This window comes from Nakaseomyces bracarensis, assembly GCF_045282275.1.
Source record: "Nakaseomyces bracarensis strain CBM3 chromosome Unknown Scaff5_0, whole genome shotgun sequence".
Lineage (NCBI taxonomy): Eukaryota > Fungi > Ascomycota > Saccharomycetes > Saccharomycetales > Saccharomycetaceae > Nakaseomyces > Nakaseomyces bracarensis.
The window spans coordinates 739,240-755,933 of record NW_027263965.1 but is presented as its reverse complement, the minus strand read 5'-3'; the positions used below and the strand labels follow the sequence as shown (position 1 = coordinate 755,933).

Below are 16,694 nucleotides of genomic sequence, written 5' to 3'. Positions count from 1 at the left end.
TATACATTACTGAAATAGTATTAAAAGTTAACATAGAGATTAGAAGTAAAGTTATAAGATAGGTAAAAAAAAAATGTATTAGGACATATATAGGTAGAACTAGCTGGCTGTATTAGAAATTGATTGAGTCTATATGAACGTATAATTTACTGTATGATACATAGTCCAAATTATAACACCTAAACACTGACGTTATACCCTCTCGTAACTTTTTTTTCATTTTTTATGTATATTGAGTCATCATATTGTACTATTCTGAATCTTCAACTGGTAATTATATCGCGACAAAAACTTACCATCTACAATAGTTGTTAATGTTACCCGGTGAATATAAGCACATGCGGGTCAAAAGAGGTAGAAAATTCTTGATCATTGTTACCCCATGTGAGAGATTAAAAAAGTTGTGAATTAATATTTGGGTGGTTTATCTTAACAAATTTTCTCGTGGCACAAAGATCTACCTTTAATAAAGTAAGCATCTACAAAAAATAAATAGTCTCACAAAACTGATAGCCGTCCGCGGAGCAATTAATACATTATGCACAGTTATAGGAACCGCACTCAAGTGTTGATGTCATAATTTTATGTGCTTGTACCTTTGAGGAAGGACATAATCACCTCTTTCTTTACTGAACACCACTTTGTATGCAGAAGATCTTAAAGGGTACGCTAAAATAGTGATGTGGATATCTGGGCACCTCATTTCTTTTTCTATCGCACACATTTGCCACGGAAGGACGGCATGTGGACTTTTCGGGAAATACAAAAAATCCCGCTTTTTAAATATGCTGCGCTGGTTTTCACTCGTAGAGAATTATGATTACCTTTCTTATTTAGCTTTCTCCGTGATGCCCAATAACTGTTCTATAGCAACCAACATTTTTTTTTCTACGGCTCATACGATATTATCTGTGGGGAATGTATGTGGGGAAAAGAAAGAATTAATATTCGAATAAATCTTTATGACGTAATACGATAAATAATATTTTTGCCTTGCTGTTGATCCTAATCAGACTCTACTATCGCAGAATTCGACACAGTAAGGAATATGATGTAATTGATTCTCCTTTCAACTTTATATTTTATTAAACATGGGCTAACTTATCCATAACAGTTTAGTATTTATCTTGGTCAATAATTATGTTCAGAAGTACTATTTAGAAACGAAACATGAGGAATAGAAATAAAGACTGTTGACTGATTGAAATGATGATACTGTTGAAAAAGCAATATAAAGATTATGAGGATTACAAAAAATAGTAGTACTCGCTGACTTTATTTTGACTCTCAGTTCCGGTTATCTCCTCTTAGTTCTTTTCTTTATTTTTTTTATTTTTTTTTACATATTAGAGTTATCATGTAATCAATGATAATTTTCTTATAAGCACAATGCAAAGGAGACGAAGTAAGGAAAATGTCGTAGGGATAAAATAATAAAACAGTACTTGATATATAAATATAGATGAAAAACTTTTTAGGAGTAGCCCAACTGTTTACCTTTAATGATATTAGTACGCTAAAGACATATTATATAACAATTCTTAGTGTATTATACCTATTTTTTTTGCAAATTACATTTCATTATTATTTTGTTACAGTTGATTTATTATACAAATTCGGTACTGGTTTGAATTGAAGATATGTCGTCCCGAATCACTACTAATTCGAATAAGAATGCTTCAGCCAAACAAATGAACGGTATGTATCCAAAGGATATAGTCGATTTCGATACCTGGATGCCTCCAAGAAAAAGAGCTAAGACGGAGGAGGAAAAAGAGATTAGAAAGCTCCAAAGAGTTTTGAGAAATAGAAGATCTTCTCGACAGTCTAGAGACAAAAAACGGAGACACGTTGACATGCTAGAAAAGCATTGCAGTGTCATGAGGAAAATAATTGAAGAACTTCAATACAAACTCAATATCGGATCTCTCATCTCTGAAAAAGAAACTTGGAATACTTACCTAAAACTACAACAACATGATTTCTTATCGTCCTCACCCCTTGACGTTAGAACATTTGTTTCTGAGATTAACACTGGTTCCACTTCTAGATTAGATGCAAGATACAACAATGAATCTACTATACTTGAAGAGAATAAAAGGTTTCCAGAATCCACATTGGAAGAAAAATCACAAACAGGTACGAATATTGAAGGTATTGACTTCCAGTCCACTATGATAAGAGGTGTCGAACAGTTAACTCCATTGGATTATGGCTATTCTGCTCAATCAAGCTTGCCATCTATTCAGTCTCCTGACTGTGAATCTGACAATTGCAAGAATACTATCGCTGAATCTACTCCTGTGTCTTTGGGTACTTCAATATCAGAGAATTTCAATAATAAATCAACAAGAGAAGGATTTGTATCTAACACTATGATGCCATGGTTTTTCTTTCCACCCGAGTGTCAATCTACCAATCTAAATTTTGACAATAAATATTTAAATCCAGATGGCTTTGAGGGTGCTAATACGAATGAGGACAGCTTAGGAAAGAGAGAGGAATCTGATCATAATTTCTTATTTAAGGATTTATATTAACCAAGTCACGTAAAATCTGTCTGTTGAGGATCTTGAACAAAGACAGAAATTTAGAGACCTAATCATTACATTGCATATATGAAGTTAACGTGCTTCCAGAATCCTCAAGGAGAATCCAATCCTTATGCTAAAACTGACTGAAAAGTGTATAGGAGGTTTTCTGCTCAAAGGTTAACTATTTGGTTTGTTACCCTTGTCATCAGGTGTTTTACTAGTTTTTTGTACAACTTGAACCATATTTTTTATATATGTGTATTAAGGTTTAACCTTTTCAAGGTTTTGAGAAAGTGACAATTTCGGGACTAATTCCAACAATACTTTCTAAATAGGAACTCTTCTTTCAATGTAAAGCATAAAACATATCTTTCACTATTTACATTTCGTGAAAATACCTCTATATAAAATTCAAATGGTTAATTTTAAAGTTCCAGTTAAAGGTTGGTACAGTAGTAAAAAGTTACCAATAAAATTTAACTCAACATTATATCTACTTGCTCAAGACAGTATAAACTCAGAAGATCATGGAAATTACTCAGTATCAATAACATATAGTGTTGTAACTAAGTGTAACCTCGATTACGTTGTATATAATATAATGAACTAATACAGATGTGTGAACATTTGTCTTAAGGATGAGGGGAATATTTTGGTTGATCAATTAGATGGTACTCTGTCCTTTTTAATTATAGTACTTTGGGTTCTGCATCATCTGTTGTGAATCGAGTGATATATTTAGAATTGTAGAAAAAAAAACACTAATTTCGACTTTGGGTCACTGCTGAATATTGAGTGCCGGAACTAAATAAGAAGCGTAGAGAATCGCTGTTGGAGGGCCATATTAACTTCTATTCACTAAATGTTCTCAGAAACATTACTACCTTTCAAAAGTTAATATCCAGAGTGATCTTTTCTTAACCAAGTAAGTACAAGAATTGGCTTCTCTATACTTTGTAGTAGGAGATTTTATATTCCTTTTAATTTTCTTTTCTTATCGGAAACTTATTTCAATTAATCCAGTCAGTTGAGTTCATCATCTTTTGAACTGAGCACGGCAAAGAAGTTAATAAATATGCACCCAAATATATGTACACTATGATATACAGATAAAATACGCTAGTATGATGATTTATAGAATTAATTTATCGTAGGTATTTATATTTATTTCTGTTTAGACTATTCCATATTTCGATAGTTTTTTCCTTTTTATCTGCACTATTATCAAAGCAATTTTTAACCCTCTAGTTGTAATACCTACTATAGCTTCGATTATAGATGACAAGAAATGTTGCCATTGAGAATTAGCTGAAATATTTACATCGTCTAGGAGTATGTGTAGCCTGACATATTGAATGAAAAGAACTAAGAAAGGTTATTAGAACTCCAATTCCTCTACGGAAAAGCTGTTGAGCGGCTTTAGCGCCTTCCCAACATAGTTAATCACATCTAATAAGAGGAAATTAAACTATTCTCATGGAAATATAGCCGTAACAGTTACAAAATATGGTATTTTTAAACCGCTCTATAGATTATGCACCTTTGCTGAATATATGTTTTCTCCCTCAGAAATAATAACTAGAGAGTATTGACCAGTCTTTTAGTTTCATAAGCATCCAGTTGTCTTGGTAGAACACTATAACATTATGGTATATAAACAATCTAAATAAAATTGCTCCATATGTGTACTCTTATAATATCCTGTAACACACAATAACAGTTCAGATAAACATAAAAGTAGAGAACATAATGAAGCTGCAAATTATTTATCTATTTCATTTATGGAACGCCTTAATGGCATACGGTCGAAAAACATCCGTAAAAAATAAAGATGGCATATATTCTTGTGTTACTGTGTCAGTAAAATCTGATTATGTTAAAAAAGGGGCTCATAAATATCCTAACTCAGGTACATTATATGAATGTTCAATCGTCTTAGATGAAAGAGAGGTTTCAAGCACTGTTATATGTGATGCTACTGAATTTGCTACAAGAGGGGCTGTATTTGATTGCTGTGCAAATTTATTTGAGGCTAATTCTGCAATGATAATAACAAGAGACTCAGATGAACTAGGCCAATCAGGACAGTCGGATCAATCGGGTTAGTCAAGCTCATCAGGTGGAGAAGCAGGTGAACCAGGTGAACCGGGTCAATCGGGTCCATCAGGTGGAGAAGCAGTTGATGATAGTCAAATGGGTAACTCAAGCAAATCTAGTGAATCAGTTTCCTCAGATTCTTCGGGGTTTCACGGAAGTTCAGGTGGCACGTATTCTTCTCACGCCGTTGCTTCAACTGATACAATTATTCAGTCCACAAATCTTGCCAGCTCTTATGGTGCGTACCTCAACATGTTGTTCGTTGCGTTCTTTTTAGTGGTATCATTTATTTGAATCTTGAAGTTATGGAGGGTAAACTTAACAAAATTATTACTATCTGGTGTACATTGTTAATAGCGACCTTTCCTATTTTAGGTTCCTGTTACTATCGTTTTGTGCAAATAGTTGCTTTGAATTGCTTAAATATAATGTGGTCGATGTTAAGCAATTATCAGCAAGAAAGATGAAATAATGAAATTCCAAATAGATATATCATTAATAAAATAAATAATATTATTAAACAACTTTTACTATATAGTTAACAGATCAAAAATTGAAATTCAGTTGTGTATTTACTGTACATGGAAACGTCGACTAAAAATATAACACGTTCTTCTTTACATAAGATGTATTCCTCTCACCATGAAAAAAATGTAAATTAGTAGAACAAATAATACTGAGGAGAGATTTCATTTCAGAAAGGTATTTTATTTTTTTATATTCAAAAAATAAGTTAACGAACAGACCTAGTTTTGAGCGCTCTGAGTGAGAATACTAAAATATATGAATGCTACAGATGGACTAATATTCCGGTAAATATGATATTATTTAGTTGCATTTGAAGCTTTTACGTTAGTGTAGAATTGTAATTATCTCTGGAGATATTATGGTACCTACTAACATGAATTGTAGACTTCAGAATTATCAGCACTTAAAATAACGTCAAATTATGTCATGGAATTAAAGTAAATACCTTTATTTAGAGCGAGTAATGATAGCATAGTGTTTTACTTTTCCCTTTCTACATTTTTTTTTCTTACTCAGAGAGTTGGTTTATTAAATTTGTGTATAAAAGTAGCCCAATTGAATGGGACGGAAAATAAATGTCCTAATATAAGATAAGTATTGGAAATCTACATATTTTGCGATTGTTACCCTGATTTTAGTTATGATCGAAATGTTTACGGTAAACCTTTACTTTTTTTTATATTTTTTAATTTTATTATGTGCCACAAAAATTCATTTTACCTGCAGTCTCCTTTTTTTCTTAAACATAATAATATCATCTAAGTTGTCCAAAGTTCTTTTAGATTCAAATTGCGTTATCAATAGGTCACGAATGTCATTTGGAATTTTACTATGATACCATAATTTCGAAATGGTATGTAGAGAGAGTTGATTATATGATCTTTCTATGGTATTCAAGGATCTTCTAGCCATTTCATTATGAATGTGAGCCTCTTGTAAAAAATGTTTTTGGATTGGCACTAACTTCTCATATAATTGAAACCATTTCCCTACTGCATCAGTATTTAAGCTGTATATGTTGGCCATTTGAGTTAACACCATATCGTTTTCAGTAATTAAAAAAGAATTAGATAGGCATTCATCTATAAATTTGGAAGTGTCTTTTTCGTAGTGAGTCAAGTAGATCCCATAAATAGGCAGATACTTATTTTTTATTACTTCTGGGAACCATTCTATTATTGGTTTGAGTACAAGACCACCCAATTTAGAGATTTGCCCCGATTCCAAATAGTATCTGTAAGATAAATTATAAACTCTGTCTGCTTGGTTCCAAAACATACCTTTATGTATATCCCTATTTTCTCTACAGCTTGAGAAAATTTCCCTCAGTTTCCTCAGACCATGTTCTACTAGGTGAGATTTACTTCTGTCTTCAACTATATTTTCTATGTCAGATATCAATTGTTCCCTAATGTCCGGATCATTTCTCAAAGTCTGGATTAGTTTAGAATTTCCAGACCTACTCAACAAAGAGATATCAGCCAAGGGATCGTTAATTATAGATTTTGATTTATGAGCAGAGAATTTCTCTCTTCGCCTCCTAATTCGCTCTTCCTCAGTAATATTGTTAGTCATTACTCTTTTAATAACACAAGAATACAGCACCCACAGGGGTTGCTCAACTCAATGGCTATCATATTGATCTTTATGTTATATATGGCTTGTTTACTGTGCACCTTGGTCCTTAATATCAAGGATGCCATGAAATCGGGGTAACCACAGTATCGTGCAGTTATAACTTACCCGGATTCATCACATTCTTTTTACAGAAAGCAACAGCTAAATCTCTCATAATGATTTTTATTAATGTTTAGGTATTACAAAGTATTAAGAGAGTGCATATTCTTTAATATCATGATCCACATGGTGGGCCTTTCTTAAACAGTATACATTCTATCGAAATTGCTATTGACATGAAAATAGGTATTTTATACAGTTCTTTTGCATTTTAAATTTTTAATACTATTCTTATTACTTTATATTAAGATATCAGATATAAAGATTCATGCAGAATGATCTAATTAGCCTACTCTTTTAACTAACGATTACAAAATATAGAATTTTAGATTTGTGTGATCTTCTTGGAGTAGTCAGGTTTACCTTTATCGTATTCGAATCTTAAAGATGCCCAGGTAATATCAGCCAAAATTGATCCCATACCAAGGGCATAAATTAGAGTTAACGCGTAGAAGAAATTACTGTTTCCTGATCCCAAATCAATCCATAAGTGGTAGAATAACGGTGAAAGTATAATGGCATGTAATATTAACAAGGCCGAGACCACAGGAAATTTCATATATCCAAATAGTTTCTGGAACAGTGGTAAAAAGCTTAAAAAGAAGCCATAGTCTCCTAAAGTTGGATATGGCTTGGTCAGAGTAATCCACCCTAATGAAAGAATGAATGCCGAAAGTGGGGTCGAGTGGAACCTCATAGTAAAAGGGACGATAAAAGAGAAAAGAAAAACATTGAATACAGCCTTGTAAAATGGAACAAATGAATTAAACATCTCAATAAAGAAGTACCACCACAGACCAATATTTGGGAAGCTCTTACCAAATGATAAATGTTGAATGTAGCAGAATGAAATATAATCATAACTGTGACCTGACAGTTGATAACTTAAGAGTAAAAACACCAGGACGCTCGTCAATACTATAAGAATGGACAGCTTGACATCTTTATTACTTAGAATTGATTGGAAGCTTTTTGGCTTAGTTCCATGGACAAGCGACAGTAGCGGGATTACTAAAAGTATAGGGTAAGCAGATAAATATCCAGCTATGGCAACAGCTATAGAACTCGCCAGTATATATTCTTTCGATATGAAAAAAAGCGTTGAAGATATGGCGAGATTAGTAAATATAGTTGAGGAGCCACTAATTGTCGATAATACTGTCAGTGGATTTAGTGCATATAGTAGCCCAATGATAGTAACAATACTTGTACCATTGTGTTTCTTTAAGAAGATTGAGAATTGTGGAGAACGGGAATTGGCCAGTTCCATGATCTGGTAACAGATTATCGAATCAACAACACTGTAAAGAATGTAGTCTATTCCTAATCTCATAAACGGTTGTAAAAAAGCCAGCAGTATTGGAGGTTGGTGTACTATACCACCATTATATAATGAAAACCCATGCCTTAACAGGTATACACCTTCTTTCAGAGATTTATAAGAAGTAAAAGGTGTTGAAAATTCAGCTGTGTTATCCAATTGATATTTTAACGAAGGGAAAACGAAAGATATCACCAATCGTATAAGTCCACAGAGTATTGGTATCCTAAGATCTATCATCTTTCTTCAATTGATTTCTTTTGTTGAATATCTATGAAGTGCCTAGGTAATAGCTATTATTAATATTAATATAATTTCCTTCTTTGCTGTGGAGTCACTAATATCCTTCTAGTGTCGGATTTTTTGTATTGATAGAGGATAAACCCTTAGTGAAAAGATAGGTATACCTAGAGATGTTGTATGTTGACTCCTGAAATAAAAATAAAATTGTAAATCGACTACATAGTATAATATAGTACATATAAACACACACGCACAGTGTTCTCTCACACCATACAACTAACATAACTAAGGCGAAACTGCCACACTCGCGTTTGAAGAAAGCAAAGAGAGCCGGGTAAATAATTGAAACTGTATCATAAGATAGAAAATCAGCCGTTACTATCGTCTTGGGAGATATAATATCACGTTGTGACTACGTATATAACGAGAATCTGACGGTTCATGACTGTATTACATGGTGGTACGTAAATAATGAATGTATCATATGATGGTTCGTATATAATGTGTATAGTGTGTGTGTGTTGTTATTTGTTTTTCAATTTGAGTTTTTTTTCGGTGAGCGCAGACAGAGAGAGAAGTTGCCGTGTTTTAAACGTCGAGGAAGGAAACGGGGACTACACCACCAACAATCAACTGCCTATTTATATATATTTATTTTTGAAGATAGCTTGTTAAATTAAAGGAATATTTCATATTGAGAAAAGTATTTTATATTAACTCTATTCATTGTTTAATTGATTAACAATATAAGGATTTTTAAAAGAAAAAATTAAAGAGATATAACTCAGGTATTTAGTCTTTTTTTCTCTTAATTGGTCCATCGTTTAAGGTTGACATATAAAAAAAAAAAGATAAAGAAACCTAATTGATCTTTCATAATAATAATATAAGAAGATGGATTTTGAAACCAATGAAGATCTGAATGGTGTCCGTTTCTCTTGGAATGTGTTTCCTTCTTCCAAGACGGATGCTAGTAAGAATGTTGTTCCTGTTGGTTGTTTGTATACTCCATTGAAGGAGATCGAGGACTTGCAAATTGCATCTTATAACCCGGTTGTTTGTGCTGGTCCTCAATGTAAGGCTATCTTAAACCCTTACTGTGCAATTGATCCAAGATCCAGCTCCTGGACTTGTCCTATCTGTAACTCAAGGAACCATCTACCTCCACAGTACGCTAACATGACACAGGAGAACATGCCAGTTGAGTTGCAACAAACTACCGTTGAGTATATCACCAACAAGCCAGTGCAAATTCCTCCTATCTTCTTTTTCGTTGTCGATATCACAGCTGAGAAAGAAAACTTGGACGCATTAAAGGAGTCTATGATCACTTCCTTATCTTTATTGCCTCCAAATGCCCTAGTTGGTTTAATTACTTACGGAAATGTTGTCCAGCTTCATGACTTGTCCTGTGATGTTATCGAGAGATGTAATGTTTTCAGAGGTGATAGGGAATACCACTTCGATCAATTAGTTGAGATGTTAACTGGCCAAAAGCCTAGTAACACTATGGCTCCATTGGCAAATGGTAAGATTACGCCATTGTCTTTGAACCGTTTCTTTTTGCCTCTAGAACAAGTTGAATTCAAATTGAATCAACTACTTGAAAATATGACGCCGGATCAGTGGTCTGTTCCAACTGGTCATAGACCTTTAAGAGCCACTGGTTCCGCTCTAAACATTGCCTCTTTGTTGCTGCAAGGTTGTTACAAGAATGTTGCCTCTAGAATTATCTTATTTGCTGCAGGTCCGGGTACTATTACCCCAGGTTTGATTGTTAACTCTGAATTAAAGGATCCTATTAGATCCCATCATGATATAGATTCTGATCGTGCCCCTCACTATAAGAAGGCTTGTAAGTTCTACAATGCTATTGCCGAGAGGGTTGCAGAGAATGGTCATACTGTGGATGTCTTTGCAGGTTGTTATGATCAAGTAGGTATGTCTGAAATGCAGAAAATGACAGACTCCACTGGTGGTGTCTTGCTTTTGACTGATGCCTTCTCGACTGCCATTTTCAAGCAGTCATATTTGAGATTATTTTCTAAAGATGAGGAAGGTTATTTGACTATGGCCTTTAATGGTAATATGGCTGTGAAAACTAGTAAGGACTTAAAGTTGCAAGGTTTAATTGGCCATGCTTCAGCTGTTAAGAAAACTGATGCTACAAACATTAGTGATACAGAAATTGGTATTGGTGGTACCTCAGTATGGAAAATGTCTGCATTATCGCCAAACCATACATATGGTATATTCTTCGAGATTGCTAATACTGGTGCGGTTGCTCCTATTACTGGTGATAGAGCCAATTTAGCATACACTCAGTTCATCACACAATATCAACATGCCTCCGGTACTAACCGTGTAAGAGTTACTACTGTCGCAAATCAATTATTACCATTTGGTACACCTGCTATTGCTGCCTCTTTTGATCAGGAGGCAGCTGCTGTATTGATGGCTAGAATTGCTGTGTTTAAGGCTGAAACTGATGATGGAGCCGATGTTATCAGATGGTTGGATAGAACTTTGATCAAACTTTGTCAAAAGTATGCAGATTATAATAAAGATGATCCAGCTTCCTTCAGATTGGCACCAAACTTCTCCTTATATCCACAGTTCACGTACTACTTAAGGAGATCTCAATTTTTAAGTGTTTTCAACAACTCACCTGATGAAACTGCATTTTACAGACATATATTTACGAGAGAAGACACAACCAACTCCTTAATTATGATTCAGCCTACGTTGACATCTTTCTCCATGGAAGAGGATCCACAACCAGTTCTTCTTGACTCCATTTCTGTGAAACCAAACACTATTCTGTTGTTGGATACTTTCTTCTTTATTTTAATCTATCATGGTGAACAAATTGCTCAATGGAGAAAGGCTGGTTATCAAGATGACCCTCAATATGCCGACTTCAAGGCTCTATTGGAAGAACCTAAGGTCGAGGCTGCTGAACTACTAGTTGATAGATTCCCATTACCAAGATTTATTGATACAGAAGCAGGTGGTTCCCAAGCAAGATTTTTGCTTTCTAAGTTAAATCCTTCCGACAACTATCAAGATATGGCTCGTGGAGGATCCACTATTGTATTGACCGATGATGTTTCGTTGCAAAACTTCATGGCTCATCTACAGCAAGTGACAGTTAGTGGTCAACCATAATGACATGACTATTTCAAAGAAATAAATGCTCGGTAATGATTAATTCCTTCGTTCTGTAATTATATGTAATCGCCACCTCTATAACAAACGATCATGAACGTGGTTTTTCCGATGACCATTACTTAAATAATTTACATACAAACGGTTTTATTAATTTGTTTCGTAGTCCCATATTAAATAGTAGTTCACCAAATAATGTACTAATGTTGATTAACTTACCTTTTTATTATGTTAAATAAACAAGACCCTGAATAAACTAGAGAAGCTATAATGCAAACTATAATCAGAATAATAACGTTGTCAGGCGTGCAGCTTCCAACTACCTGGCTGATAATCTTACTAAATCATGTCATTGCGATAAATTAAACATAAAAATATTTCTTTATCACGTGACGTTACGCGAAATCAAAAAAAATCCTTTAAAATAAACATTGGCGATGTCCCAAAGGCGTGTTTACCTTTCGATGTCCGTCAATCTTTGCTGAATAATTATCTCCGCATAATAATGAGTAGGGATTCCTTCTGATGATTTCAGTTTAATTATATACACTATATTGGGTTATTAGGTATTTTAGGAGCTATTCATTTAGTATCAGTTGAATAATATTGGAGAAATAGTGATAGAATTGAGAAGTCATATTTGTTTTAGTGTGATAATACATTTCAATAATTACCTCACGAAGAAAGAGATATGTTCGAAGAAATACATCGTGTTGTTTCCAGATTAATTGGTAACAATGATCGTCGTAAGCACGATTACGGTTCTTTAGATGAAATAAAAAGAAGATCGAGAAAGGGAAGGTTAATAGATAGAAATAGTATCAATAAAAGCGGAGATTCATCAAGATTAACGAGAGCTAAGAGAAGGAGGTTGATGGTGGGTGAAACAAATAGACATGAAGGAAAAGTCAATAAACCAAGTTTGAATAAAAAATATTATAATCCTGAATATCAGCAAAAAGAAAGACAGAGAAGTAGATCATCAAATATTTTTAAGGCTATAAAATCAGTGTTTTCAAATGAGGATCAGACCTTAATGTCAATGGCTAGCGTTGATCTGAATAACATAGCAAATATACATCATGCTGGTATAAACGATAATGAATACATTAAGAAGAGAATACTGAAAAGTGAGGCTTTTAAGAAAAAGGTTACGGAACTTGACTATAATAAAAAACTAATAGGAGAATTAAGAAAAAGTAGGCAACCTAAAAGAAATAACGAAATTTTTGAAGAGGATATTAATGAAGATCGGTATAAGCTTCTATACAGAAAGTATCAGTACGTTAGGGATAAGCTGACAAATACAGAAGATGAGCTCAAATCGGTTAAAGAGACGTTAAGATATAGCCAGGAGATGAATGTACTGCTTCAAGAGGCCTTAGATAAAGCTAACATTGATGATGCTTACTTAAAATCAAGAAGAGATATCAAAAATCTTCAAAAGGAGAATGTGTTACCCGAAAGGGAATTATCACCCTCACCTAGAAGGACTGTTAATCCGCTCTTTACATCTAGCCCTGTAAGGAGACCCATTGCAGCTCATAAAGGTGATACAGATGATGTTGTTGATTCACCTACTAAAGACATATCGAACTTCTATAATAAATATCCAAAGCTGCCAGAAACAGAACTCCTTGCGCAGGATAAAGTAGATCCTTCATTATCTCCGGTACGGATAGACTATTCAAGGTATTCCTCATAAATATTTATTTATTCGGTCTTTGATCAGTTATTTTATTGTTATTTCCACATCTGTCTATAGCATAAAAAACTCTGTACACCCCAAATATTTTGTTATGACCTTGTTGTTTTACTACATTTTTCTACAGTTATGAGTAGGGTGTGTTTTTGTTATTAGTATTAGAATTGTTATTATTCTATTATCTTTCGGGTGGTCAGATTGATATATTAGCTTTTTTCAAAGACTGAAAGAATACTTACATATATTTTACGTATTTATCAATGTTAATTGGGATTTTCATTATGGGATTATAAGGTGGGAATAAACTGGCATTTTTAAACCATCTGGTAAAAACATTATTTAACCTCAGTGCTGAGACGAGAACTTTAAATTGTCACATTCTTCCGTTAACATTAGTAGTTGGATACTGTTATTTCTGAGTGCAAGTACTTTGTTGACTCCAAGGTGTTATCTTGGTGTGGATTCAGACACAACAGTTATTCTTGAAACAAATTCCGACAAATTTAATATATACACAAAATTATTGTCATTATTATATGTTCGTAAAATTTTATAAGTTCTATTATAAAGGTTTGATAAGTACTGGTTGATTACAAATCATTTCGTAGCGTCGTTTGATTGACATAAAATCAGCATCTATAATTAACTGCTAAAATCTGACTTATATATTATTATATTAATTTATAATATCAACGTTGTTCTCGTTATCTGAAACTTTTGCATATATCATTCTAACTTTTACAATTACAGCGTTTTCAGCTAGAATAAATATATCAGCGTCTGGATTGGTTCCCAATAAAACTTGCATGTAGTAGTGTGACTCCTCTGTATCGGGTATTATAATGTTTGCATAACCTCTTACAGTAGCACTTATTTGTCCTAATTCATATTGATTCAAGCCATCTAAAACATTTGCAACATTATTGTTATGAGGATAACAACTTTTTACAGCCCCTGAATCATCAACAGTAATACCACTGGTACTCCCCTTTCTGATCGAGAGATTGTTGGCTGTTATCCAATCGTGAAATAATAATGAAACAACTGGATTGTGCCTTATATTTTCTATTTTTTCAGTGTCATCAAAAGTAGCAAATATTATATAGCCATTATTGTCATCATTCGCTTTATCTAAAGTACTCGGTAGTTCATTAACTTCATTAGGTTGTCGGTGGTATAGTTGTTCGTTAGTTAAATATGCATAATTCATCAGAGATATTGATGGGACATGATCTCTCGAACAGGTGGCGACATGCACATATTTGGAGGATTTAATAAGGTTTCGGAGTTCTGCAGGAAATTCGCTTGTAGCCATTTATTATAATACTTATTGAAGTGAGTCAAAGTAATAAAAGCCAGTTTTATATAGGTTATAGTAACATAGAAAGAAAGTATGATTCTATAAAAGGATATTCCCCTTTGTGTAGTTGATTATGTTGGTGAGGGTACAAAATCTTGTAGCAAATAACCTTTTTTCTTTAATAAAAAAAGCTCGCTAAAATTTAGGTGTATGTATTATGTGCTAAGTAATAACCAAAATTGATGAATCTGTCCAGATATTAATGGTTTTAGTTTCCTTTACAATAAAAGAGGGCTACTTGTTATAGCTCTCATAAAGAGTATTGAATAAAAATAAACTATTTACTGTAGATAAAGTCTAAAAATTACATATTTCAATAATGTCTGGTTATGCCAAAAACATTTGATGAGCGATATTATAACAGTGTGGGAAACTTTTGGTGTTTCGAACACATGAAATACTGTAGGTTCTCTCCAGTTTCGCTCCGTTATTGAATCCAATTACAACAACTTTATTTATCCTCTTGATCAGTAAGTAACAATAGATATAGCACAATTAAGTTGTTTGAAACACTTTTTCTCTTCTATTTTTCTTGATGCTTTTTTAACAAATAATGATGGCGTAGTTTTGTTTTACAATTGGTTGTTAAAATTAGATCATATTTTAGAAGAAGCAATTTCAGCCTTCAAGTAGACTGTTTGTTAGTATTAGGTAACGTGGCGATGTTATAATAATAGTTCGAGTACTCTTCACGCTATATTAAAAGTTGTCTTCTTTTGATGAAGATCAAAAAGGAAATAGAGGCCAACAAAAAATAACAATAATTCAATAACATTTCCTTATACTCCAATAGCTTTGTACGCATTTAGTGGAGATTGTTGAGGTCAGTGTAAAATGCGACGCTTGGCCGTTTTGGCAAATATTATAACTTTTGTCGACCTATCCTAGAACAAGATCGGTGTTATTGTGTACCATTTTCTAATTCTTTACTAGTAACATCACTTTCCCCATCTATGGGTATTGTCTTATTTTCGGAAACGTTGCTCTTATTTAGCTTTTGTGCCTTTTCAACTTTCAGTGTTGTTATCATATTTGACCAATGGATCAAAATTTCTTTACAGATAGGATGAAATTCTTTCAATTCTTCCACATTAACAATTGCTTTGAACAGTTTGTGAAGTTTGCTAGTTCTCAGTGTATCAAGGTCGAAAAAAGGAGGTTTATTGTTTAAATTTTCTTTGATTTTATTTAATAGTTTATGAGATTCCTTTATTTCCATATCGGTGGGAGGCCCGTCCCTTTGAATTAAGTTTTTTTGTATGCGTCTTCTGAATAATAAAGAAATTTCTTCTCTTCTGTTTCGATCTAGCTTGTTGTTTTTTTTCTTCTCACCGTTATTTTGTTTGGCAATATCATTTTTTGCAAGTTTACTATCCTTAACAGTGGTGGTGCTTGATTTCCTTCTTTTCTTGGTATTTTTCCCATTTTCTTGTGAAGTACTACTCTCTGAGTGGGTTCTTTTATTGTTGGATTTTATTTCTGACCAGAAAGGATCTTCCCCAGCAGTTAATGGTCCATTTTGACTTTCCTCGTTACGTAATTCGTCAGTTCTATCCTCTTCCGAGAACCTCTCTTCCACAAAGGATCTGAAATCTTCAAAACTGTCAGCTTGTTTATATGCTTCTAGCAAGTCACGTTGACTACTAGTTTTATGACTCCTGGAGAAATAATCATTAATAATCTCTTTGGTTAGAGGTTTTAATCTATGTGGTTGTTCCCAATAATACGTAACATCATTCAAAAAACATACCGCAACGCAATTATTTTTCTTCTTCTTATACACGTCCTTTCGGAGCAATCGTTGTGGGAATACCACCGCAGGCCAAGGTGGAAAAGAACCAACCTTGCATAATACTAGATCACCAGTCTTCAATTGATTCTCCATTGCTAAATCTCGATTATTATTGTTCTATATTAGTTTTTTGATTGTTCTTGCTTTGATTTTTTATATTCTTTTATATGTATATATATTAGTCTGTGTCCTTACCTATTCACTTTGGG

At 33.4% G+C, this 16,694-nt stretch overlaps 7 protein-coding genes across 7 annotated transcripts; 3 read left to right on the top strand and 4 right to left on the bottom strand.

Moving 5' to 3' along the window:
- Positions 1 to 1,640: 1,640 nt before the first annotated feature.
- Positions 1,641 to 2,540, top strand: RNJ42_01166 (Transcriptional activator HAC1; the record flags this gene model as incomplete). The annotated part of the gene is made up of 1 exon (XM_071051332.1): positions 1,641 to 2,540. One exon carries the CDS (start codon positions 1,641 to 1,643, stop codon positions 2,538 to 2,540), a length of 900 nt encoding a protein of 299 aa, XP_070908028.1.
- A 3,330-nt stretch (positions 2,541 to 5,870) lies between these two features.
- Positions 5,871 to 6,734, bottom strand: RNJ42_01165 (uncharacterized protein; the record flags this gene model as incomplete). The annotated part of the gene is made up of 1 exon (XM_071051331.1): positions 5,871 to 6,734. One exon carries the CDS (start codon positions 6,732 to 6,734, stop codon positions 5,871 to 5,873), a length of 864 nt encoding a protein of 287 aa, XP_070908027.1.
- A 487-nt stretch (positions 6,735 to 7,221) lies between these two features.
- On the bottom strand, positions 7,222 to 8,457 carry GAB1 (GPI-anchor transamidase subunit GAB1; the record flags this gene model as incomplete). The annotated part of the gene is made up of 1 exon (XM_071051330.1): positions 7,222 to 8,457. The coding sequence occupies one exon, from the start codon at positions 8,455 to 8,457 to the stop codon at positions 7,222 to 7,224; it is 1,236 nt and encodes a 411-aa protein (XP_070908026.1).
- Positions 8,458 to 9,354: 897 nt separating this feature from the next.
- Positions 9,355 to 11,628, top strand: RNJ42_01163 (Protein transport protein SEC23; the record flags this gene model as incomplete). Its single annotated transcript, XM_071051329.1, has 1 exon — positions 9,355 to 11,628. One exon carries the CDS (start codon positions 9,355 to 9,357, stop codon positions 11,626 to 11,628), a length of 2,274 nt encoding a protein of 757 aa, XP_070908025.1.
- A 691-nt stretch (positions 11,629 to 12,319) lies between these two features.
- On the top strand, positions 12,320 to 13,333 carry NBP1 (Nbp1p; the record flags this gene model as incomplete). Its single annotated transcript, XM_071051328.1, has 1 exon — positions 12,320 to 13,333. The coding sequence occupies one exon, from the start codon at positions 12,320 to 12,322 to the stop codon at positions 13,331 to 13,333; it is 1,014 nt and encodes a 337-aa protein (XP_070908024.1).
- A 676-nt stretch (positions 13,334 to 14,009) lies between these two features.
- On the bottom strand, positions 14,010 to 14,648 carry RNJ42_01161 (pyridoxal 5'-phosphate synthase; the record flags this gene model as incomplete). Its single annotated transcript, XM_071051327.1, has 1 exon — positions 14,010 to 14,648. The coding sequence occupies one exon, from the start codon at positions 14,646 to 14,648 to the stop codon at positions 14,010 to 14,012; it is 639 nt and encodes a 212-aa protein (XP_070908023.1).
- A 946-nt stretch (positions 14,649 to 15,594) lies between these two features.
- PDP3 (Pdp3p) lies at positions 15,595 to 16,578 on the bottom strand (the record flags this gene model as incomplete). Its single annotated transcript, XM_071051326.1, has 1 exon — positions 15,595 to 16,578. The coding sequence occupies one exon, from the start codon at positions 16,576 to 16,578 to the stop codon at positions 15,595 to 15,597; it is 984 nt and encodes a 327-aa protein (XP_070908022.1).
- Positions 16,579 to 16,694: the final 116 nt, after the last annotated feature.